This window comes from Myiozetetes cayanensis, unplaced genomic scaffold, assembly GCF_022539395.1.
Source record: "Myiozetetes cayanensis isolate MyiCay16 unplaced genomic scaffold, myiCay2020 scf20-37, whole genome shotgun sequence".
Lineage (NCBI taxonomy): Eukaryota > Metazoa > Chordata > Aves > Passeriformes > Tyrannidae > Myiozetetes > Myiozetetes cayanensis.
In genome coordinates this window covers 14,718,961-14,741,938 of record NW_026087412.1, presented here as the reverse complement: position 1 = coordinate 14,741,938, position 22,978 = coordinate 14,718,961, and the positions used below count along the sequence as shown (strand labels likewise).

Below are 22,978 nucleotides of genomic sequence, written 5' to 3'. Positions count from 1 at the left end.
ATGACAGTGCACCCCCAATAGCCCCTCTGCATCCCCACTCCCCTCTGCATCCCTAGATCCCTCCACTGCATCCCTACAACCACAATGCACCCCATAGCCCCCCGACTCCCATTTTCCCCTGCACCCCCATTCCCAATGCACCCTACATCCCCCCGGTACCACCAGCCTCCCAGACCCCGCCATCTCCCTGGCACTCCCACCCCCAATGCACCCCATATCCCACTCACCCCCATTCCCACCCTACACCCTGACCCTCAATGCACCCCATTATCCCCGTGACCCCCATCCCTAATGCACACCATATCACCTCCCCACGCTCCCCCACGGCAGTGCACCCCATAACCCCAGCTCATCACCACTCCCCTGTGCTCCCCTACATCCTTCCAGTGCACCCATACAACCCTAACACAGCACCATTTCCTACCCTGTATCCTGACCCTTAATGCACCTCATATCCCCTTAGCCCCCGTTTTCTCCTGCACCCCCAAGCCCAATGCACCCCAAATCCCCCTGACACCCATTTTCCACTTGCATGCCCACCCCCTACTGCACCCCACGTCCACCTGGTACCGCCGCTCCCACCAGACCCCGCCTCTCCCTGTGCCCATTCCCCATGCCCTGTCCCCATATCCCACCTGCCCCCTGTATCCCCTGTATCCCCAAACCTCCCAATGCCCCCAGCGCTCCGGGCCCGACTACAGGGGCGGGGCTGAACCATGGGGCGGGGCCTGTGGGGAGGGCGGGGCCTGCCTTAGGTGAAGCGGGAGTGGGCGGGGCCTGGGAGCTTTGGTACATAAGGGGCGTGGCCTGGTGGCAGGGGCGGGGCATGGCTCGTGCGCAGGGGCGTGGTCTCGCTGCAGAGGGCGGGTCTGAACAGCAAAAGGGGCGTGGCCTGGCCCACAGGGCGGTGTTATGGGCGTGGCCCGGGAGGGGCGTGTCCCGCCATCGGATGGGCGTGGCCCTGCGCAGTGGCGGAAGGGGGCGTGGCCCGGCGGGAGTTCCGTGGCGGCCGCGGGGCCTGCGCGGCCCGGGCTGCGGGCGGGGACGGGAGCGACACCGGGAGCGACACCGGGCACTGGGACCCTCACCGGCCACTGGGGACCCTCACTGGGCACTGGGACCCCGCACCGGGTACTGGGACCCGCACCAGTGCGCTACTGGGACCCGCACCGGGTATTGGGGACCCGCACCGGGTACTGGGGACCCGCACCGGGTACTGGGGACACACACCGGGTACTGGGGACCCGCAGGGAGGGGGAATCGGAGCCGGGGGGCAGCGGAACATGGTGGGAGGGGCTCTGAGCAGGGGGAAGGGCCCTGAGGAGGGTTTGGGGTGGAGGGGCCTCTGGGGGAGCCCTGAGGGGCAGGAGGAGGCCGTGAGGGGCGGGAGGGGGCTCTGGGAGGCTGAGGGACCCTGAGGAGGGGGGAATGTAGGGTGTGAGGGATCTGCGGGAAGGGCAGTGGGGCTGGAGGTGGCAGTGCCGCGGCGGGAGCTCAGCCTGGCTCTGGGGGACCCTGGGACCCCCCTCAGGGCACCCCCAGAGTAACTGCTGCGTCCCTTCTGCTAGAGAAGGAGGGTGAAGCTCTGCTTCCTGCAGGGTTTGGGGTGCAGGCAGTGCCCCGTGGAGGTGCCTGTCCCTCACTTCACCCCACTTCGTGCTGCAGACGCTGCTCACCTCGGCCCACAGCGCTCCAGTCAAACCTTTACCGTCAGCCACAGCTGCTCTCACCACTGAAACACCTCGGAGTGAAACTGAAGAGGGAAGAAGGAACCCAGCAAAGGTTTTCAGGAGCTCCCTGAGGGGGCGTCGCAGAAGGCAGCAGAGGAGAGCCCAGCCCAGGTCACCCCCACAGCCCGTTGATGCAGCCGGACAAAGCCGCGGGCGGAGCCGCCAGGGCCCGGCAGGAGCTGCGGGAGCCGCGCCTGGCCCTGCCCAGCTCTGGCTGAGGGGGAGCAGGCGGCCTGTGGGGACGCGAGCCTGCGAGCCTGCTCCTGGAGAGGGGACGGTGCCCCGAGGACGGCCATGGAGAAGATGGCCAGGGTCACCACGGCCCTGGGGGGCAACGCCCTGAGCGGCCGCACCATGTTCTGCCACCTGGACGCACCTGCCAACGCCATCAGCGTGTGCCGCGACGCCGCGCAGGTCGTGGTGGCCGGACGCAACATCTTCAAAATCTACTCCATCGAGGAGGAGCAGTTCGTGGAGAAGCTGAACCTGCGCGTGGGCCGCAAGCCCTCGCTGAACTTCAGCTGCGCCGACGTGGTGTGGCACCAGATGGACGAGAACCTGCTGGCCACGGCCGCCACCAACGGCGTGGTGGTCACCTGGAACCTGGGCAAGCCGTCCCGCAACAAGCAGGACCAGCTGTTCACGGAGCACAAGCGCACGGTGAACAAGGTGTGCTTCCACCCCACCGAGGTGTACATGCTGCTCAGCGGCTCCCAGGATGGGTACATGAAGTGCTTCGACCTGCGCAAGAAGGACTCTGTCAGCACCTTCTCCGGTACACACACACATGGCCGCCTGGGTTGAGGGCTTCGCCCTTCCTTTGCTTGTCCTCTCTCCCTGGGGGAGGCAGGGGTTGAGGGAGGTTTGCTCAGGCTCAGGGTGCGATGCCCAAAGCAGGGAGGGAGCTGAGAGGCGTTCTGGTGCTTTTCTGTCCCTCTCAGCAGTGCGATGGAGATGGAAGGTGGTCACATCACTCCCTGCCTCCCCTTCCCCCTGAACCAGGGACCCCCAGGGCTCCCTCGGTGGACTTTTGAGCTCTGCTGGAGCTCTGTCCCACCAGATCCCACCTCCTGTCCCCTCAGGCCAGTCGGAGAGCGTGCGTGACGTGCAGTTCAGCATCCGGGACTACTTCACCTTCGCCGCCACCTTTGAGAACGGGAACGTGCAGCTGTGGGACATCCGGCGGCCCGACCGCTACGAGAGGATGTTCACGGCCCACAACGGGCCCGTCTTCTGCTGCGACTGGCACCTGGAGGACAGGTGGGGGTGGGCTGGGCCCCGGCAGCCACCTGGTCTTGCAGGGATGAGGGAGGCCCTGAAAGAGGGATTGAGAACTTTGAGGGGAGAAATCGTTGTCTCTGGTATCTTGGTCACTGTGTCAGGGGCTGGGACGTTGCTGGAAGGTGGGAGCAACTGTTGCTTTGAGGATTTGAGGCCATGTTGGGGTGTTTTGGGGGCTTTTTTTGACAAATTAGGGGATTTTAAGGCACTAGATTGCTAATGGTCAGGTATAGCAAGTGGGGGAGCCAGGGTATGCTGAGGGTGTGTGTTCTGGGATGTGACTCATCTGTGTTTGGTCACGTTTGCCTCCTGCCTTTCCTGGGGGATGGTTGGGAAGGGTCTGGAAGCAGCTGTTGTGGTGTGCAGGTCCCTCCTCGCTCCCTGCCAGGCAGTGCTGCAGCTCCTCACGAGCTTAGGGGGGCACTGAAATATGTTCAGAGTGGCCTTTTTCCTCTCTGCTGTGCCTGGCGAGAGGAAACCAGAGGCAGAGGGAACTGGTCTGACTGGGAGTGTGGCTCTAAAGGTGCAGGGCCCTAAGTGGGGGCGGGAAGAAGGGTGTTGCCTGACCTGGTTGTTGGAGAGAGGAGGTGCCAGTGGAGCACTTGGGAGGGTGGGATCGCAGGCCGGCTGCCTCCCCGTGGCCTGGACGTGGTCGGTCTGTGCTGTGAGTGTCTCTGTGCCAGGGTGGGAGAGGGGAAGGGGCACAGATCCACGCTGCCACCTCTCCATCTTCCTCCATCCTTCTCCCAGGGGCTGGCTGGCCACGGGCGGCCGGGACAAGATGGTGAAGGTGTGGGACATGAACACGACGCGGGCGAAGGAGATTTACTGCGTGCAGACCATCGCCTCGGTGGCGCGGGTGAAGTGGCGCCCCGAGTGCAAGCACCACATCGCCACCTGCTCCATGATGGTGGACCACAACATCTACGTGTGGGACGTGCGCCGCCCCTTCATCCCCTCCGCCATGTTCGAGGAGCACAAGGACGTCACCACGGGCATCGTGTGGCGGCACCTCCACGACCCCTACTTCCTCCTGTCGGGCTCCAAGGACAGCACCCTCTACCAGCACATCTTCAAGGACGCCAGCCAGCCCATCGACCGGGCCAACCCCGAGGGGCTGTGCTACAGCCTGTACGGGGACCTGGCCTTCGCCGCCAAGGAGAGCCTCATCTCCTCCGACTCCAACCGCAAGCCCTACATCGGGGACCGGCGCCACCCCATCTTCTTCAAGCGCAAGCTGGACCCCACGGAGCAGTTCGAGTACATCTCATCGTCCAGCGCCCTCAGCGTGTTCGAGACGGACGTGGAGAGCGGCAGCATGGACTGGTTCGTGCACACGGCCAAGCAGTACGCGCTGGCCGGCCGGCCCCTGGCCGAGCTCTGCGACCACAACGCCAAGGTGGCCAAGGGCCTGGACCGCAACCAGGTGAGGTGTGGGACGGGGAGGGCGGGACAGGGCCTGGTTTGCAGCCTGGCAAGGTCTGGCACTGGTTGTCTCCCGTGCAGGTGGCTCAAACGTGGACGATGCTGCGGATTATCTATTCCAGCCTGGGCACCGTGTCATCCACCAACCTCAACCACAGCATGGGCAAAGGCAGCGCTGCCCTCCCGCTCATGAACAGGTACGGAGCGTTGGAGCTGCACTGAGGCGTCTCATGGCTGGGGCAGCTCCCTGAGTGGGAGAGCGGACATGGCTCCTTTGGGATGGAGTCCTGGAATCATAGCATCGGATCACAGTGGTTTGGGTTGGAAGGGACCTTAAAGCTCATCCCGTTCCACCCCCTGCCACAGGCAGGGACACCTTCCACCAGCCCAGGTTGCTCCAAGCCCTGTCCAACCTGGCCTTGGACACTTCCAGGGGTGGGGCAGCCACAGCTTCTCTGGGCAACCAATGCCTGACCAACCTCCCAGGGAAGAGTTTCTTCCTGACATCTGACCTGTCCCAGCCACAGGGTGGGAGCAGGGGCAGCTCTCTCCAGCCTCAGGCCACGCTGGTTTGCAGATTGGCATCCTTTGAATGCAGCCATTTCGCATGTGGGTGTGAGAAGTGAGTGCCCAGCCTGGCCTTGCAGCCTCACGTGCTTCTCCCTTCCCTCCTGGAGCCAGAGTTTGGAGCTGTGGTGGGGCACAGGACTGGTACCAGTCTGCAGTTACTGAATTCATGAGTCATTCGGGTTCCTCTAAGATCATCGAGTCCAACTGTCAACCCAAGGCCACCAATAACCCATGTCCCCTAAGCACTACATCTGCATACACATTTCTTGAACACTTACAGGATGGTGACTCCACCACCTCCCTGGGCAGCTGTGCCAATGCCTGACCACCACTTCCATGAAGGAATTTCTCCAATATCCATCTAAACCTCCCCTGGCCCAACTTGAGGCCATTTCCTGTCCCTTGTTCCCTGGGAGCAGAGCCTGACTTCGCCCTGGCTCCCCCTCCTGTCAGGGAGTTGCAGAGCCAGAAGGTCCCCCCTGAGCCTCCTTTTCTCCAGGTTGAGCCCCCCCAGCTCCCTCAGCTGCTCCTGCTGCTCCAGCCCCTTCCCAGCTCCATTTCTTTCTCTGGACACGCTCCAGCCCCTCAGTGTCCTTCTTGTTGAGAGAGGCCCAGAACTGCCCCCAGGGCTGGAGGTGCCCCAGCAGTGCCAGCACAGGGGTGGTGACCAAGGGCTGGGGGTGGAGAAGGTGTCTCATGGCTGGAGCTGGGGCTGGAGGTGTGCAGAGGTTTTCTTCTGCCTTTCCAAGGAAGAGCACAGCCCAGCTCTGTGAGAGCCCCACTGTGGGCTGATGAAGCAGGAAAACTGGTTTTTCCTCTTTTCAATGACATAAACGTGAGGGGTGAGGACTCCAGATTAGCTGTCAGACTTCTCAGGGCCAGGTTCCCACAGTGAGTGACAGATCCTCAAATAACATCAAAAGAAACAAGCACTGTCCTTGACCAAGCTCTGCCTCCAGCTGGGTTGCTCTGCCACTGACTGAAACACTGCTGGGCTCTGCTCCAACCCCATCCCTTCCCTTTTCCATCGGTGAAAGCTGAGCATGATGATGCATAACAAACAGCCAAGCACCCTGGAGCGAGGCAGCTCCTGTTCACCTGCCTCTGAAGGGAAGGAGGTAGAGCAGAGGGTCTGCTCAGCGCTGAAATTCCTCAGAAAGACCTTTGCAGTGCGTGTGCAGTGACACCAGGGCTGTGACCACAATTGCAACGTCTTTGTTTTTAATCACACAGTGGGGACAGGTGACTTCTGCTCTCGGGGAAATCACCATCTCTCACATTTCACCATTCCAGCTGCAACTGGACACCTCTGTCCAGGCCATTTTCTGGCTGGAACGGAAGCTTTAAACCTCTGTGGCCTATTAAATTTGGCTTTTTTTTCCCCAGCTTTAACCTGAAGGACATCCCCTCTGGGCTGGGCAGTGAGTCCAGACTGGACCGCAGCAAAGGTGAAAGCCGCTCAGAAAACATCCTCATGGACTCCTCCTCCACCCTGATCAACAATGAGGGTAACATTCCTGGGGGGAACAGTCCCACTCCTACAGCTCTTCCCTCCTCAGCTGCAGATGTGGGATAAATCAATGCATTTATCCCATAAATTGGGGTGGCTGGGCCTGCTGCAGCCCCCAGTGAAGGACACCGAGCCCCAGGGAGCTGCAGAAGGACAGTTTACCCCCATGGTCTGGGGTGACAGTGACAGTGGTGGCTGGGGGTGCCAGGAACGTGATGTGCTGGGGAGCTGGGCTGTCTGGCTCGGGCACAGCCTGGCACGCTGGAGGACACGGGGAGGTGGATCCAACCACGGGATGAGCTGATTTCTCTCTCTCTGGGCACGCAGACAACGAGGAGACAGAGGGCAGCGATGTCCCTGCGGATTACCTGCTGGGAGACGTGGAGGCAGATGAGGATGACCTGTACATGATGGACCACGAGAACCCCCATGGTGAGTTCATGGCTGGTGCTGGGAGGTGCTGCCCATCCCAGACGTGCAGCTGGATTTTCTCCCGGCCCTCCCCGCTCATTCCTGCCGTCTCCTCGCAGCCGAAGAGCAGGAATACAGCCTTCCCCAGGAGGCCTTCCCCCTGCGCCACGAAATCGTGGACAACCCCTCGGCCTTGGACCACCTGCAGGACAAGGCTGACTCCCCCCACGTCAGCGGCAACGAGGCCGAGACGGTGTCGCTGACGCCCGTGGAGTCCTTCTCCCTGATCTCCATCTCCCACTCGCTCTACGAGAACCGCCTGCCCTCCGACTTCTTCAGCCCCATCGTGCGGGACACGCTGCTGTTCTACGCCGAGCAGGGGGACGTGCAGACGGCCGTGTCCGTGCTCATCGTGCTGGGCGAGCGCATCCGCAAGGAGATCGACGAGCAGACGCAGGTGGGGACCCCAGGGGGGCAGGGGACACCTCGGTGGGACCCACAGGGGGTGTATCCCAATGCCGTGGGATCCCTCCTGGCCTCTGGGAACCTCCCCTCTCCTCCAGCCCCTGCCAGGTCTGCTCTAACTGGGGTGGGGCAGCTCCAGGACCTCTGGTACCTGCCCTGCCACCAGTGCTGGCAGGGACTTGTGGTGTTTGCAAGGCCAGGGGGGGAGTGGCTGTGGCCTGCTGATTTGGGGAAGGATGCTGTTCCCCAGTTATTCTCCCACCACAGGGATCTTAGAATCATGGAATCCTTTAGGTTGGAAAAGCCCTCTAAAATCATCAAGTTCAGTCATTTCCCCAGCACTGACAAGGCCACCATGTCCCCAGGTGCCACATCCACAGGGCTTTTAAATTCCTCCAAGGATGGGGACTCCACCACTGCCCTGGGCAGCTGTGCCAATGCCTGACCACCCTTTCAGTGAAAAAATTTTCTCAGTATCCAACCTAAACCTCCCCTGGGAGGCTGTTTTCTCTTGTCCTGTCCCTTGTTCCCTGGGAGCAGAGCCTGACCCACCCCCAGCTCCCCCCTCCTGTCAGGGAGTTGCAGAGCCAGAAGGTCCCCCCTGAGCCTCCTTTTCTCCAGGCTGAGCCCCCCCAGCTCCCTCAGCTGTTCCTGCTGCTCCAGCCCCTTCCCAGCTCCGTTCCCTTCCCTGCACACGCTCCAGCCCCTCAGTGTCTCTCTTGTCTGAGGGGCCCAGAACTGCCCCCAGGGCTGGAGGTGCCCCAGCAGTGCCAGCACAGGGGTGGGCACTGCCCTGGGCCTGTGGCCACACCATGGCTGGGACAGCCCAGGTGTCATTGGCCTTCTTGCCCACCTGGGCACACCTGGGTTCGTGTTGAGCCACTGTTGACCCCCAGGACCTTTTCAACTGGGCATTTTCCAGCTCCCCTGCCCCAAGTTTGGAGCGCTGCAGGGGGCTGTGACCCAAGCATGGATCTTGCCCTGGGAGGCAGGGCAGGGATCCTGAGGGGGTTTGAGGGTGGATGTCGAGGCTCAGCCATCTGTGGCCCTCCCAGGAACACTGGTACACGTCCTACATCGACCTGCTGCAGCGCTTCCAGCTCTGGAACATCTCCAACGAGGTGATCAAGCTGAGCACGTGCCGTGCCATCAACTGCCTCAACCAGGCGTCCACCACCCTCCACGTCAACTGCAGCAACTGCAAGCGGCCCATGAGCAACAGGGGCTGGATCTGCGACAGGTGAGGGCACAGGGTGGGGACAGCCCAGCAAGGGCGTCCTGGGGGCTCTGCAGGGGCAGGGGGACGGGGTGGGTGCCCCTGTTCCCCCTCGGTGCCCCCCAGGGGCTCTCCTTGCCCACGCCGCCCCATGTCTCTCGGTCAGGTGTCGGCAGTGTGCCAGCATGTGTGCCGTGTGTCACCACGTGGTGAAGGGGCTCTTCGTGTGGTGCCAGGGCTGCAGCCACGGGGGCCACCTGCAGCACATCATGAAGTGGCTGGAGACCAGCTCCCACTGCCCTGCCGGCTGCGGCCACCTCTGCGAGTACACCTGAGCCCCACGGGGAGGGGGGATGGTGGGCAGAGCGGGCAGGGTCTCCTGCCTGGTACCCCCCGCACCTCCCTCCCTGTATTTATCGTGTAAATAAGGGCTGGGCGTGTCCCCCCCGCCCAGCCATTTTGTACTGGATTAAAACAAACCAGCAGCTGAACCGAGCCATGACTCTTGTCTTCACTTCACCTGGATGCAGCAGCCCTCGGGGTGGGGCTGGACCCCGTTTCAGGCCGGGGTCGGTGCCCCGGGGACCCCACTTTGTTGTTGCCCCGTAATGCCGGGGGGCCCTTTAAGCCTTGATATGAACCCCACATTGCTGTTGCCCCTTTAAGGCACGCTGTGGGCCCATTTCATGTTGCCCCTTTAAGCCGTGGCCCTTACGGGCCAATGGCGGCGCGCTCCGCGTGGGCGCGGTGCATGCCGGGGGTTGTAGTCCCGGTGGCGATGGCGGCGCGGCTGCTCCCGCTGCTGCCGCTGCTGCTGCGCTGGGCCCGGCCCGCCCAGGGCACCGCCCCGCCGGGCGGCGGATGGTGAGCCTGGGGGGGCTGCCCCGGGGCACGGGGAGCGCGGGGGGGCTGCCCCGGGCCGGTGCCGGTGCCGAGCGCAGCCCCCCGTTGCAGGCTGGCGGGCTCGGTGCCGGAGGAGGAGCGCTGCACCGTGGAGCGGGTCGATGCCTCCCTCACATACTCCCTGTTCCTGCAGCGGTAACGGGGGACCTGGCACGGCCCCGCGGGAACAGTGCCCGGTGCACCGGGCGGGATAACGGGGAGGGACCGGGAGGGTTGGAGGGCCGAGGACCCGGGGGAAGGTGGGTGGAGCCGGTCCCGGTGCCCCGGGGGTGGTTTAGAGCCGGTCCTGGTGCCGACTTAGGGCCAGTCCCAGTGCCCCAGGGATGTGTCAGGGCTGGCCCCGGTACCTCCAGAGCTGGATTGAATCCGGTCCGGTGTCCCGGGGATGTGTCAGGGCTGGTCCCGGTCCCCCCGGGGGTGGGTCGGGGCCGGTCCCGGTGCACCGGGGATGTGTCAGGGCCGGTCCCGGTCCCCCCGGGGGTGGGTCGGGGCCGGTCCCGGTGCACCCGGGATGTGTCAGGGCCGGGACCCCGCTGGATGCTTCCCCAGGTTCGCCTTCTCCCGGCCGGTGATCCTCGGCGGGGTCACGGACAACTCGGTGAGTGCCGGGACGGTCCTGGGAGGACTCCGGGGGGCTCACACACCCCCCGTGCCATCCCGGCCCTGTGCTCCATCCCCAGGCGTTCCGAGCCCTGTGCACCCGGGAGAAGCTGCTGGCGGCGTTCGGGCCGCTCCCGGTGCGGCTCAGCACGGCCAACACCTATTCGTACCGCAAAGGTGAGGGGGGCCGCGCCCGCCCGGCCCGGCGGGGCCGCTGCCCCCGCTCACCGCTCCCGTTCCCGTTCCCGCAGTGGATGTGCCGTTCCAGGACTACGTGGAGCGGCTGCTGCAGCCGCAGGACCCGGCCCGGCTGGGCAGCGGTGGGTGTAGCACCGTCCCCGACCCCCCCGGAACGCCCCGGTCCTCACCGGGCTGAGCCTCTCGTGCTCCCCCAGACACCCTGTACTTCTTCGGGGACAACAACTTCACCGAGTGGGGCCCCCTGTTCCAGCACTACGTGCCCCCTCCCTTCCGCATCCCGGGCACCAGCCCTGCCTACAGCTTCGGGATCGCAGGTGGGCACGGGGGGATCGAGGGGAGGGGGATCGGGGGTTTCCCCAGCACCAACGCCCACCTTCCACCGCAGGCTCAGGCTCCGGTGTTCCCTTTCACTGGCACGGCCCCGGATTTTCCGAGGTGATTTTTGGCAGGAAGGTGAGAACTGAGCCCTGAGGGAAGGATTTGGAGGGGCGAGGGAGACCAACAAGCCCCCTAAGGGGCGTCCCTGAGCACGGGGAAGCCCTGCTGGTGCTGAGCCTGAGGGGCTGGAGGGGAAACTGGCCGGGGGTGGGGTGTCCCCTTGGTGTTTTCCAGCGCTGGTTCCTGTACCCCCCGGATAAAACCCCCCACTTCCACCCCAACGAGACGACGCTGGCCTGGCTCCAGCACACATACCCCACACTGCCCCCCGCCCAGCGCCCCCTCGAGTGCACCCTGCGCCCCGGGGAGGTGAGTCAGCAACCCAGGACCCCCGGGAGGGTGGAGGGGACCCCACACAGCCCAACCAGAGCCACGGGACCCCCCCCCTCGTGCTCCCTCCCATAGGTCCTGTACTTCCCTGACCGCTGGTGGCACGCGACACTCAACCTGGACACCAGTGTCTTCATCTCCACCTTCCTGGGGTAGAGCCAGGAAGGACAAGGATGTGTCACCATCATCCTGGACACGGCAGGAATTCCTGCCACTCTCAGGGAAAGGCAACTGGTGTTGGGACCAACTGCCTCAGAAAGTTCTGGGTTTTTACTGGTCTTTTTCCTCCCCCTTGGATTAAAGTCGTTCTACTGTAGCCATTGTGTGTTGCTACATCCCCCCTCCCACTGGCTCCCAAGCCAGGAGATCCCCAGAAATCGCTGCTGTGAACCACTCCAGCTCCTTTTCCACATTTATTGCTTAATTTTTTTTTATTATTTTTATATATACTTTTTTTTTTTTAATGGACATTGGCAAACTTCCAGGGGGGTGCTCAAAAAGCCAGGCAGGCTGTGGGCCGACCGAAACGCTGGAACCTCAGCTGGATACAGATCTGTTGGTTATTTTCTGTGGTGTTTTAAGGGATTTTATTAAAGGAGTAAGAACCTTAACCCAGGTGGTTGTTTGCAGGGAACCACAGGCAGAGGGGAGGCGGGAGCCAGCCCCTTCCACTGGGACTGTTGTTTCCTGGGAAAAGCCAGAGGGCGAGTTGGTCTCACTCCGGCAAGTGGCTATTTACAGGGAAGAGGACCCAGCCCTGGCCAGGCAGGAGGTGGAAGGAGGAGGAAACAACTATATACACAGGGAGGGACTGGGCTCCAGGTGCTCATCCTGGCGAGCTCCCTGTGGCACTCCCTGGAGCAGGACACTCTTTGGGGACTGCCAGCGGCCGTGGCCGAGGGGGACCCCGCTCTGTGAGCCATGGAGATGATGGTGAGGCCACTGCTGCTAAGGCAGCCTTCTCCCAACCCCCAGGCAGGTCTTGGAGCTGGAGAGGGGAGCCCAGGGAGCCATGGTGCCCACCCAGCCACCGCGGGAAGGGGAGATGGTGATGTGCCCTCGCCTCACGCTGGCTCTGGGGCAGCCGGAGCGGAGGGGGAGCAGCCAGGGAACAAGTAAGGCATGGTGCCAGCCCGGGGAGCTGTGCTGGGGCACCCCAACGCTGCCCCAGCCCCTCAGCTATCCCCCCAGCCCCTCAGTAATCCTCCACCCAGCCGTTCTCCGAGATGAAGGCGTCGATCACCTCCTTCATGGCGAGGTTGGGGATCAGCTGGTCCTGGGTCAGGGGACTCCGCGTCACCGGGTCGAAATGACCCACGCGCTGCAGGGAGGGGCGGGGGGAACCGGTTACTCCACGTGCCCGGGCTCAGCCCTGGCCCACGGGGACCACTGGCATCTGCCCTGGCATCCGGCACGGCAGCCAGGCCTCCGGGGGGAAGGAGGGACGGCCCCCTGCGGAGGTGCCTCTCAGCAGGATGACAGGGCAGGGCAGGACACAAGAGCCGCCTCTGCTTGGGGCAGGGCCCGGCAGCACCTGCTCCGCAGGGAGCTGCCCTGGCACGTAACTGGGACCAAACCCAAGGAGCCTTCAGAACCCTGAGCTGGGAGCTGCCTTCCTGCCCAGGCAGGACAGCAAGGCAGGAAAGGTGCTGGGAAACCCCCCTGCCCCTGGCCTGGTGGTACCTGGAGATGCTCCTCGATGTCCTTCCTGTCGTAGGTGATCCCGCTGGGCGTGATGCAGGGCTCTCTCATCAGCTCAAAGCTGATCTTCCCGCACAGGTAGTCAGGGATGTCCCGCTTCTGGCTCGAGAGAGGCACAGCTGGGTCAGGAAGACGGAGTGGGAGGTGGTGCTGGCTCAGAGGGGGAAGCAGGGAACACAGCAGGGGAGAGATGGGAGCACAGGTCAGGGCACACTCACCTTCCTCTTCTCATCCACCTGGGAGAAGAGCTCGTCCATGTCTGCCAGGTATTTGTCCTGAAAGAAGAGCCCTTGAGGACAAGGAGACCCCAGCACTCATGGGAGAGCAAACCCCAGGGAGAGCCCCCAGGCCTCCCACCCACGGGAGCAGCTCCTCAGCCCCTCTGCCCACGCAGCTCCCAGCTGAACCTGGCAGGAGTGATCCAGCTTAAAAATAACCTTCCTTCGTGGGGCTATTTTTATCAGGGATTAGTCCCCAGCACCCAGACCCACATGTGGCCGAGAGCCACTCGTGTTCCCTCAGGGAACAACAGGCCCAGCAGACGTCACCACTGCTGGGCTGGGACACGAGGTGACACAGCAGGGGCAGCTGTCACAGGGGGACACAAAAGCTCCAGCCACAGAATGAAGTCTGAGGAGCTGTGCTCTCTCTCTGTCCTGGGGTCTCTTGGCTTTCATCTGCACAGCCGCAGCCCTGCAGCTACAGAAGAGCCTGGGGATGAGGATGAGGGGGGGGATGAGGAAGGCCCCACTCACGTGCTTGGCCTCGATGGTGGCCAGCTGAACTCGGCTCCGGCTCTCGTCCGTGTTTTCTTCTTGCTGGGTCTTCCGGCACTCGGCCAGCTCCCTGGGATAGAGCAGAGCAGGAGCATGGAGGGACACTGCTGTTCCCTTCCCTGCTGTCCCAGAGGGCAGAGGCACCTCACACAGAGCTGTGACAGCGTGGGGACACTCAAAAAGCCTTTCCTGGTGCCCTGTTACCTCTCCTTCTCCGCCATGATCAGCTTGGTGAGGTGGGAGTGCAGCTCGTTCTCCTGGTTGATCCGCTTCTCCTCGATGCTGTTCCAGCGTTTCTTCTTGGCGATGCGCAGGGCGCTGGGGATGTCGTCCCCGAAGTTCAGCCGCTGCTCCTTGGCCAGGTTGTAGGCTGGGGAGGGCAGGGCCACGTCAGAGCCAGCACGGGGTCCCTGTCACCGCCCTGGGCCCTTCCCCCTGGGTGCAGGGGCACCGTGCCCGCTCACCTCTCTGCAGGTTGGCAATGGCCTCGTCGTAGCTCTCCATCTCCAGCTGGCACTGGCCCAGGAAGAAATGGGCCTTCACCGACTGCCCGTCCAGCTCCAGCGCCCGCTTGCAATCCGCCAGGGCCTTGTCGTGCTGCTGCATCTTCAGGTAGCACAGGGCCCGGTTGGTGTAGTACACGGCCACCAGGGGGTTCCGGTTCTGCGGGGACAGCCTCATGTCACGGGAGGGGGGACGGCAGGGACAGCCGGGGCACTCGGTGACACTGCCACCCGCGCAGGGACAGCCGGCAGTGCCAGCGCGGGCGTGCACCCCGCGGGGAGGTGCCAGGATGGATTGGGGACAGGCTGGGCCGGTTCCCATAGGGCAGCCCGTGTCCCTGCCTCCAGAGGGGACAGTCCCCACCAGCTGGGGGGGCTGGAGCACACCCGGGGGGTCTGCCCGACCCAGCACAGCCTGGGGACGGGGCAGGGTTTGGGGGGGACAGGCCCAGGGAGGGGGCTAGGCCAGGAGGGGGACAGTGTCCAGACGAAGGGGGTCCCACCCTAAAGGTATCCAGACCAGGCCCGGGAAAAAAACATTGTCCAGACCAAGGAGATTCCATCCCGGGGGTACTGAGGCCAGGGCTGGGGAGGTGCCCAGGCTGAGAGGGTGGGGGGAGGTCCCATCTCAGGGGTGTCTCGGCCAGGCCCGTGGTGGGGGTGTCCCAGCCCCGAGGGTCCCGTCCTGGGCCAGGACCGGGAGGGTGCCCAGACCAAGGGAAGTCTCATCCCGGGGTTATGGAGGCCAGGGCAGGGCCCGCCCCGGGGGTGTCCAGGCCGGGCCGGGGGGAGGCTGGTGTGTCCCGTCCCCGGGGGGGTCGCATCCTGGGACCATCCGTGCCGGGGTGACCCATCGCCGGGGTTCCATCCGGGGGCACCCAGGCCAGGCCCGTGGGGGGGCGGGGTGCGGTGCGTTCCCCTCCCCGCTGATCCCTTCCCAGGGGGACTCACGATGGCGCGCCCGTAGCAGGCGGCGGCTTCGGGGTACTTGCGGCCGCCGAAGAGCCGGTTCCCCTGCTCCTTGTGCTCCTGCGCGCTGTGGCTCTTCTCGGGGCTGGCGCCCCCCGCGCCCCCCGCGCCCGGCCCCGCCGCGCCGGGCCCCGCCGCGCCCTCCCGCTCCTCCTTGCCCTTCATGGCCGGCCCGGCCCGGCCCGGCCCGGCGGCCGCGGCTCCGATGGGCGGCCCGGTGCGCTGCGCCCGCGCACTGCGCATGCGCCTCCGCCGGGGCGGGGCCAAACTGGGGCCGCGGGAACGGCCAATGGGGAGGGGAGGGGCGGAGTCAAGGGAGGGCGGGGCCTGTGGGGAATGGGCGGGGCCAGAAGGCAGGGGAGGGGCAGAGAGAGGGCGGGACTTGATGTGTGGGCGGAGCTCACGTTTGGAGGGCGGGGTCTTGACCGGGAGGGGCGGGGGCAATGTTTGTGGGCGTGGTCAGAGGAGGTGGGCGTGGCGTGGCTGAGGTTCATGGGGCTGAAGGCGGGGCTGGATGGAGCGAACTGGGGGATGCGAGGGGGCTGTGGGATTTCAGGGGGCTGTGGGACTGCGGGGGGCTGTGGGATTTCAGAGGGGTATGGGATTGCGGGGGCTGTGGGATTGCGGGGGCTGTGGGATTTCAGGGGCTGTGGGATTTCAGGGGGTGTGGGCTGCCTGGGGGCTTGCGGAGGGGGTGCGGAGGAGGCTCGGGGGATCGGCGGAGGGCTGCGAGCGAACAGAGGGTTGTGGGGTGCAGGGTGGGCTGTGGGCGCAGGGGCTTCAGCGGGGGGTGGCGGCACGGAAGGGTGTGCGGTTGGATGAGGTGCGGGGTTGGGGGGCTGGATGGGGGTGTGCAGGGCTGAGGTTTGGGTGCGCTGGAGCGGGCGGGGCTGGATGCGGTGCGGGGTGATCTCGGTGCTGCAGACAGCCCCCAGCCCCGCACCCCCACGCCCCCCCGCGCTGCCAGCCCCGCGGGGCTCGGCCGGGTGCCGCTCCACTTATCCCAGAGTTTTCTGCTCCAGTAAGTCCTGTGCCGGCTGTGACCACCCCGGGGCCAGCCAGCCCCGGCGCCCTCACGGCCTCCCGCAGGGATGGGGGGCACGCCCAAAATCCCCCCCCAACAGAGACACACGGCCAAACAGTGTGCAAAATATTTATTTATACTCCAAAAAGGTCTGGGGGGGAATCAGAGCGGGGACTCCCCGCGCCCCCATCCTGGGCGAACCCCCACCCCGGGGAGGGCGCTGGCAGCAAAGCAGGGGGGGCCGGGGCGCGGGGAAGGGGGGGCTGCGCCCCGAGGGCACTGCCGAAACGAGTTGTGCCGGTCTCAGCTGGTTCCTGCCGGGCTCTCCCCATATCCTTCTTTTTTTTTTTTTTTTTTTTTTTTAATTCCTCTCTTTCTTTTATTTATATTTATTTTGGCATAGAAAAATAAATCGCTCCTATTTTGGCACCAGTCCTTCGTGTGAAAGTGCAGGTCCTTGGGGGGGCAACGAGTGTTGGTCCCCACCCTGGGGAGGGGGTACAGGAGCCAGCGGGGGGGTCCCCGCGCTCGGCTCCTTCCGGGGGGCACATCCCGAGCCCTGCGGGCACCCCGGGGGGGTCGGCGATGCCAGGGCAGGGCTGAAGCATCCTTTGGGGCGGGGGTACAGCGCGGAGGGTCGGCAGGTACATTCGGGGGCGCAGCCCGGGGCGGGGGCGGCGCGTTCTGTAGCACCGAGGGGGCAGGCGGGGGTGGCCTGTCCCCATGTCACGCGCGGGGACCCCCCGGCCCCTCCACCGGGCCTGGAAAACAAACCAACCGAAGGGCCGGGGCCGGGGGTGGGCTACGGCGGGGGGATCTGTGCCCCAGCAGGTCGTAGGCGAAGATGTTCCAGAAGACGGCGAAGAGCAGGAAGGTGCCGTAGGAGAGCAGCAGCACCCACCAGCCGCACTGGTCCTGCAGGCTCTCCTCGTAGCTGCGCAGGATGGTCAGCCCCATGCTGATGCCCACGATGGCCCCCGCCAGGTGTGCCATGAAGGACGGCTGCGGGCCCGAGGCCGGCAGCGGCGGCGAGAACCGGAGCCACACGGCGCGACCCACCTCGGAGCTCACTGCGGGACACGGCAGGGGCTGAGCCCACCCCGCACGCCCCTCCCGCCCGGGGAAGGGAGGATAGTCGGGGGCGGGTACTCACTGCACACCAGCGCCAGCACCATCCGCAGCAGCTTGTAGGGACAGCGCATCCCGGCCCAGTTCTGCGGGAGAGGGATGGATGGATGGACGGATGGATGGATGGAGGGACAAGGGGTTGGCACCAGCGATGACCCAGCACGAGGGAGGAGGCTGGTGCCATACTCCTAGTGCGCCCCATGGAGTCCCCCAGGTCCCTGCTCCTCCCACCCACACCGTGATGCCACCCAAGGTGCTGTCCCCTGTGATGGTGCCCGCCCCATAATGGCATCCCACAGCATCCCCCCTCAGCATCCTCAGTGTCACACCGTGCTGCCCACCCTACAGTGCCACCCACCCCATGGCACAACCCCCATCAGTGTCACACGAGGACATTGACACCCCACAGCACTTCCCCCCCAGTGTGACACAAGGCTGCCTATCCACAGTGCCCTGGCATCCCCTATCCCATGCCTATCCCACACCATGGCATCCCCCCCTAATGTCCCACCATCCTTCCCACCCTACAAACAGCTCCCACCCGTGCTGTCACCCACCCAATACCACACCGTGCTGCCCACCCTGCAGTGCCATCCACCCCATGGCACCCCCCCATGCTGCCTCCCCTTTGTGCCCCCCGTGCCCCCTCCCCACTGACCATGACAACGTTGGCAAGGTGGGCTGAGCAGAGGGCGTAGACCCCCCCTGAGCCCCCGACCAGGGGGGCCCTCATGTCGGTGATGGAGACAGTCAGGGAGCCTGGGGGCACAGACAGCGCTCAGCACCCATCCTCAACATGAATTAATTACTGTCCATATTAATTAATTACAGGCTGCATTGCCCCCCAGCCCCCGGCCAAGTGACTCTGGCACTGCAGGGTGGTACCCAGCAAAGCCCCTCACCCCCACCAGACTCGGGGGGCTGGGGACAGATGGGGATGGCTGGGGGGCAGCCCCCCGGGGCAGCACCCACCTGCCAGGACCCCGGCCAGGTAGAGGAAGCTGATGCGCAGGATGCCGTGCACCATCTCCAGGGGCACCCCGATCATCAGCTGCAGGAGGGCGTTGAACCCCAGCTGCTCCAGCCTGCCCGGGCACAGGAGGGCACAGCGGGGGCTCAGCCCGTGCAGCCCCCGGGGTGTCCCCCTCGCCCTCCCCCCCGCAGGACCTACCCCACGTGCATGAACATGTAGGTGAGGAAGCGCCAGGCCCTCGCCCGGTGCCCGGGGTGATAAACCAGGGGGCTCTTCATGTACTCGGGGTGGTAGGTCTGCAGCACCCACTTGTTCAGCCGGGCCCCGTAGCAGAGGAACACGATGATCTGTGACAAAGCCCACGGCTGTCACCCCCCAGCACTGCCAAAACATCCCCCTCCCCATCCCTCTGTCCTGAGTCGGGGGCTCCTGGTCCCTTCACCCCAGGTCTGAGAACCCCAGAGGACACCAGGACATCACAGTTGGGGTCATCCGTCCCCTCTGCCCTGAGTCTGAGCCACCCGTGGGCACTGGCAGCAGAACTGGGGTCACCCATCCCCTTTGCTCTGGGTCTGAGCCCCACCGTGGACTCCAGGACACCACAACCAAGGTCATCCATCCCTTCACCCCATACCTGAACCCCTGTGTGGGCACCAGGACACCAGAACGGGGGTCACCCCGCCTCCCTGCCCTGTGTCTGAGCCCCCCATATGGGCACAAAGATGTCACACTCAGCGTCACGCATCCCCTCGTGTCAGACCCGAGCCCCCTAGCGGGCACCGGGACACCACAACCAGGGTCAACCCATCCCCTCCCCGCAAATCTGAACTCCAAATCTCGGAACCGGGATAGCCCAGCCCGTCCACCCCGAGTCCGAGCCTCGCCAGGGTCAGCGGGGCGCTCCCGCCGGGCTCAGCCCTGCCCCGCACCTGGGTGAGGGTGACGGCTGCCATGAAGACGGGGGGCGGGCAGGTGCGGTGCTGGTAGAAGTACCAGCGCCGGTCCATCTCGCAGGGCAGGATCTCGTAGGCCACGTAGCGGACGAAGCGCTTGTAGAAGCCGAGGCCGGTCTCGTCCAGGAGGACGTCGCGGGGCAGCGCCCGCTGCCCGTTGGCGATGGCGCGTTTGAAGCTGCTCGAGCGCTTGCTGCTGATCTGCGGGGAGAGCCCGGGGGGCCACGGGGGCCGCGGGGCTTGTGGCCACCCCCTGCCCAGCCACCCCCTCACGCCACAGCCCGGACGAGCCGCCTCAAGGCCGTGCCACCATCCCATGCCCCTGGGGGACCACCGACGCCTGCCCCCCTCCCCAGGGGCACGAGGAGGTGCCCAGCGCCCACCCCGGGCTGGCACCCGGCCGCTCGCCCCCGTCCCCGCGGCCCTCCGGCACTGACCAGGTCTACCAGCTCCTGATAGCAGACCTGCCCCTCGTCGTTGCCCTGTGCCAGGGCCACCAGCATGTCGAGCTTGGCGGGGTCCAGGGGCAGCTCATGGCTGTGCACCAGGCTGGCGAACGTCTCTACCCCGATGAAGCCGGTGTTTTCGGGGTCGAGCTGTGGGGCAGAGCAGGGGCATTACTGGGATACCGGGGCTGTGACTCCGTGGTTGGCTGGAGAGACCACCCGGTGGCCTCGTGCTGCTCCATAACACCAGCCTGTGCCTCTGCCAGGGGCACTACAACCTTCCCCCGGCCCAGACCCCGCACCCTGTGGGTGCCCCGTGCCACGCGGGTGCCCCGTGCCGTGCCGGTGTCCCCGTCTCCCCGCGGAGCAGCCAACACTCTCCCACTCAGTTATTTCTTGCCACCAGCAGCCTGCCAGCCAGGAAGCCACCAAGCTAAACACACGCGCAGCCCTGGCACCAGCCTCCTCCTCCTCCTCCTCCTCTACCTCCTCCTCCTCCTCCTCCTCCCCTGCTCCTCCCATCGCCCTTGCCGCTGGGATCCACCACACCCTGTGCTGGGGCACCCTGTGCCATCCTCGGGGCTCCCGGAGAGAATTGGGCACCCTGAGCCCTCCAGGCACAGCGCACCACAGGGTACCCAGCACCGGGGCACCCCATGTGGTGCTGTCCATGGAGACAGAGCCCAGCATGGCACGAGGAGGATGGAGACTGGGAGAGGGCACCCACGGCTGGAGCACAGGGTGGCTGGGACCCTGAACCCCACAATCACCCTGAAATCGTGTTAGGTTTGCTCCTCGCTTCTGCGGGGAATAAAACGGAGAGGAACCTCGTCCTCATGGGATGGGCAGGAAAGGGAATGCTGGGGGCACGGGGTCACATCCACACCCAGGTGGACACCCCGTCCCTCCAGCCCCACCAGGGAACAGCCACAGCCTCTTTCCCGAGAGGGGTTTGGCTGCCCCAGAGCAGGGGGCAGGGCAGGACACGTGGAGTGGGATGCAGGGTGGGATGAGGGGTGCGAGGTGCAGGGTGTAGGATACAGGGTGCAGGCAGCACTTGCATCCTCAGAGAAACCACCAGCCCATGAGAGCAGCCCGAGCCATCGGGATTTGGGAACGCCCTGTCCCCTCTGCCCCACAGACATCCCCCACAGGTGCCACGTGTGTGTGTGTCACGCCGGGACCTGGCACACGCTGTCCCCACACTGGCACAGCTGAGCTCACCGGCCTCAGGAGCCCCGGCAGCAGCCAGGACGTCCCTCTCTGCTTTTGGGGTGCAACTCCCCACACCCCAACCCCACTGGCCCCCTATGGACCCCCCGAGAGGGCCCGATCCCCAGTCCCCCAGCCCCCTGGTCCTGCTGGGCTGTCCGAAGCCCTTCTGTCTCCCAGGAAAGCCGCTCCTCATCCCCGAGCTGCTCGGGGACACCCAGAGCCCCAGTGCCCGAGGGTGGGGTGACACGAGGGACAGCACCACAGCTCCCGGGCTGGGGGACTCAGCCAAGGTCATGGAGCCAGCCGGGGGCGAGGGGGAAAACAGTTAATTTCTGTGATCCCCAGTAAATTCTCTCCCCGTGCCCAGGGGAGAGCCGCCAGCTGGGCCCGGGGTGGGTGGGGATGGAGGGACGAGCCGGCGGAGCTCAAGGGGGGCTCCTGGGGGCCGGATGGGCAGCGGGTGGCATCGCCTCGAACCCCCATCCTGCGGCCAGCGGAGCCCCACGCCAGGCAGCGCTGATGCTCCACGGCCCGATCCCGCAATCAGGTCACGGGGGTGGGTGCAGTCCCCCGCCTCGCCGGGGTGCCCGATCCACGGCACGCCCGGGGCCCCATCCTGCACCCAGAGCCCACGGGCGGCGCCGGGGCTCGGTGCCCAGCACCCCCCGTCCTTGAGGGTGCAGCGGGCAGGATCCGGCCCGGGGTTGGCGGAGGGAGAGGCCACAAGTGAGCCGAGTTGCGCGTTCTCAGCGGCACGAGGGGGGGCGGGTCCCCCGGGGCGGTGACGAGGGGCAGCGGGGGACTCTCGCAGGGGGTGGCACGGCCGCGGTCGCCGCCCTGGGCGGGCAGCGCTGCCCGCTGCGCTCCAGCCGAGCCCGGTGCGTGCGAGCATCTCCCGCCGGGAGCGATGCCCGGCACCCCCACCCCCGAGCGCAGCCCGGTGCCCGGTGCCGCCCGGGCGGCCTCACCTGCTCCTGGATGAGCTGCAGCAGGGAGCTCCTGTCCATGCACCCGGCGGGCGGAGGGCTCCGCCGCTCCCCCGCGCCCGGGGCCGGCGAGCCGGGCAGGGGAGCGGCGCGGGCGGCAGGGGGCGGCGGCGGGGGCGGCTCTCCCGCCAGCCCCGCGTTGCGGCGGGCCCGGGAGCGAGCGGCGAGCGGCGGCGCCGGGAGCCGCCGATGGCAGCGGGGCGACGGCGGCGGCGGGGGCGGAGGCGGAGCCGAGCGGAGCCGCCCCGCCGCAGCGCGCGGCGCAGCGCCCCCCTCCCCGCACCCCCCGCCGCCGCCGCCAGGGGAACCGGGACCCGTCCCGCCCCGCCCCGCAGGCAGCACCGGGACGCGGCACCGGGAGGGAGCCGGCACCGGGCGCTCGCAGCATGGGATGGAACATTCGCTGTACCGGGAAGCGGCATCCCGGTACAGCTGCGGGCATCCCGGTACTGGAAAATGTATCCCCACATGGCTGTGTGCATCCCGGTACGGGGACCTGCATCTCGGTACTGGTACCCACATCCGAATACGGTTGCAAAATCCCGGTATGACATCTGCATCCCACTGTGGTATCTACATCCCAGCATGCCACCCACATCCTGGTGCTGGCACCCACATTCTGGTATAGGTACCTGCATCCTGGTAGGGGTACCTAAATCCCAGTACTGGGAGTCGTATTCTGGTATGGTACCTGCATCCCAGTACACAGTCTGCATGTTGGGACTCACATTCCCCTTCCAGTACCTGTATCCCAGCACACGTTCATGTATTCCAGTAAGGTACCTGTTTCCCAGTACCCGTTTCTGCATCACAGTACAGCACCTGCATCCTGACACAGGAATCCATATCCTGGTGCAGTACCTGCATCCAGCATAGGCACCTTCATCCCAAGACCAGCATTCCAGGTGCCTGCTGAATCCGGCACAGGTGACTACAAATGCTCTCTCCATCCTGACCCTGGACCCACAGGCTGGTGGGTGCTCCCGCTGGCACGGGGGACATGGGGCTGTCTCACGGTGCAGCCTGGCACTGGGTCCCTTGAACTGGCCCCTTTACGTGATGTCACCCAGGCCAGGCTCCCCTGGCTCCCCACAGTGTGCTGGAGTCTCCCCACGCTCCTGGGCCACGGCTCAGCCCCACTGGGGGTGTCCAGGGAGCTCTGGGTTCCCCAGCCCTGCCAGGCACCTTCCTTGGGGACTGTGTGTGGTCACGGGTGGGCTCCCA

At 65.4% G+C, this 22,978-nt stretch overlaps 4 protein-coding genes across 8 annotated transcripts; 2 read left to right on the top strand and 2 right to left on the bottom strand.

Moving 5' to 3' along the window:
• Positions 1 to 1,056: 1,056 nt before the first annotated feature.
• On the top strand, positions 1,057 to 9,099 carry WDR24 (WD repeat domain 24). 4 transcript variants are annotated; one of them, XM_050317640.1, is made up of 10 exons: positions 1,057 to 1,131; positions 1,666 to 2,505; positions 2,813 to 2,990; positions 3,762 to 4,437; positions 4,518 to 4,633; positions 6,393 to 6,514; positions 6,844 to 6,948; positions 7,047 to 7,384; positions 8,448 to 8,632; positions 8,775 to 9,099. In XM_050317640.1, exons 2-10 carry the CDS (start codon positions 2,025 to 2,027, stop codon positions 8,941 to 8,943), a joined length of 2,370 nt encoding a protein of 789 aa, XP_050173597.1. In that variant the 5' UTR covers positions 1,057 to 1,131; positions 1,666 to 2,024; the 3' UTR covers positions 8,944 to 9,099. The 4 variants fall into 4 exon arrangements, with proteins under 4 accessions (XP_050173597.1, XP_050173600.1, XP_050173598.1 ...); XM_050317643.1 differs by lacking the exon at positions 1,057 to 1,131 and adding an exon at positions 1,156 to 1,173; XM_050317641.1 differs by lacking the exon at positions 1,057 to 1,131 and adding an exon at positions 1,160 to 1,213.
• Positions 9,100 to 9,386: 287 nt separating this feature from the next.
• Positions 9,387 to 11,396, top strand: JMJD8 (jumonji domain containing 8). The gene is made up of 9 exons (XM_050317744.1): positions 9,387 to 9,472; positions 9,563 to 9,646; positions 10,061 to 10,109; positions 10,192 to 10,288; positions 10,363 to 10,431; positions 10,507 to 10,626; positions 10,698 to 10,765; positions 10,925 to 11,059; positions 11,156 to 11,396. Exons 1-9 carry the CDS (start codon positions 9,387 to 9,389, stop codon positions 11,234 to 11,236), a joined length of 789 nt encoding a protein of 262 aa, XP_050173701.1. The 3' UTR covers positions 11,237 to 11,396.
• A 96-nt stretch (positions 11,397 to 11,492) lies between these two features.
• STUB1 (STIP1 homology and U-box containing protein 1) lies at positions 11,493 to 15,277 on the bottom strand. Its single transcript, XM_050317720.1, has 7 exons — positions 15,012 to 15,277; positions 14,022 to 14,220; positions 13,762 to 13,927; positions 13,537 to 13,627; positions 13,000 to 13,056; positions 12,764 to 12,880; positions 11,493 to 12,401 (listed from the first exon to the last, which is right to left on the bottom strand). The coding sequence occupies exons 1-7, from the start codon at positions 15,270 to 15,272 to the stop codon at positions 12,276 to 12,278; spliced, it is 1,017 nt and encodes a 338-aa protein (XP_050173677.1). The 5' UTR covers positions 15,273 to 15,277; the 3' UTR covers positions 11,493 to 12,275.
• Positions 15,278 to 16,240: 963 nt separating this feature from the next.
• Positions 16,241 to 21,937, bottom strand: RHBDL1 (rhomboid like 1). Of its 2 annotated transcripts, none has more exons than XM_050317707.1 (8): positions 21,737 to 21,937; positions 19,545 to 19,703; positions 19,084 to 19,308; positions 18,353 to 18,501; positions 18,154 to 18,266; positions 17,840 to 17,940; positions 17,207 to 17,267; positions 16,241 to 17,123 (listed from the first exon to the last, which is right to left on the bottom strand). In XM_050317707.1, the coding sequence occupies exons 1-8, from the start codon at positions 21,773 to 21,775 to the stop codon at positions 16,780 to 16,782; spliced, it is 1,191 nt and encodes a 396-aa protein (XP_050173664.1). In that variant the 5' UTR covers positions 21,776 to 21,937; the 3' UTR covers positions 16,241 to 16,779. The 2 variants fall into 2 exon arrangements, with proteins under 2 accessions (XP_050173664.1, XP_050173665.1); XM_050317708.1 differs by having other exon boundaries at positions 19,572 to 19,703; positions 21,737 to 21,895.
• Between the last annotated feature and the right edge of the window lie 1,041 nt (positions 21,938 to 22,978).

Coding starts and splice junctions, on each gene's coding strand:
- STUB1 (XM_050317720.1), bottom strand. CDS start 15,272: ATGCGCAGTGCGCGGGCGCAGCGCACCGGGCCGCCCATCGGAGCCGCG. Junction 13,628..13,761: donor ATCATGGCGGAGAAGGAGAG/GTAACAGGGCAC, acceptor GCTCTATCCCAG/GGAGCTGGCCGAGTGCCGGA. Junction 13,057..13,536: donor CCACCATCGAGGCCAAGCAC/GTGAGTGGGGCC, acceptor CTCTTCTTTCAG/GACAAATACCTGGCAGACAT.
- WDR24 (XM_050317640.1), top strand. CDS start 2,025: ATGGAGAAGATGGCCAGGGTCACCACGGCCCTGGGGGGCAACGCCCTG. Junction 2,506..2,812: donor CTCTGTCAGCACCTTCTCCG/GTACACACACAC, acceptor CTGTCCCCTCAG/GCCAGTCGGAGAGCGTGCGT. Junction 7,385..8,447: donor AGATCGACGAGCAGACGCAG/GTGGGGACCCCA, acceptor TGGCCCTCCCAG/GAACACTGGTACACGTCCTA.
- RHBDL1 (XM_050317707.1), bottom strand. CDS start 21,775: ATGGACAGGAGCTCCCTGCTGCAGCTCATCCAGGAGCAG. Junction 18,502..19,083: donor CAGCCGTCACCCTCACCCAG/GTGCGGGGCAGG, acceptor GCTTTGTCACAG/ATCATCGTGTTCCTCTGCTA. Junction 17,941..18,153: donor CCTGGCCGGGGTCCTGGCAG/GTGGGTGCTGCC, acceptor CTGTGCCCCCAG/GCTCCCTGACTGTCTCCATC.
- JMJD8 (XM_050317744.1), top strand. CDS start 9,387: ATGGCGGCGCGGCTGCTCCCGCTGCTGCCGCTGCTGCTGCGCTGGGCC. Junction 10,110..10,191: donor GCGGGGTCACGGACAACTCG/GTGAGTGCCGGG, acceptor CTCCATCCCCAG/GCGTTCCGAGCCCTGTGCAC. Junction 10,627..10,697: donor CTACAGCTTCGGGATCGCAG/GTGGGCACGGGG, acceptor CTTCCACCGCAG/GCTCAGGCTCCGGTGTTCCC.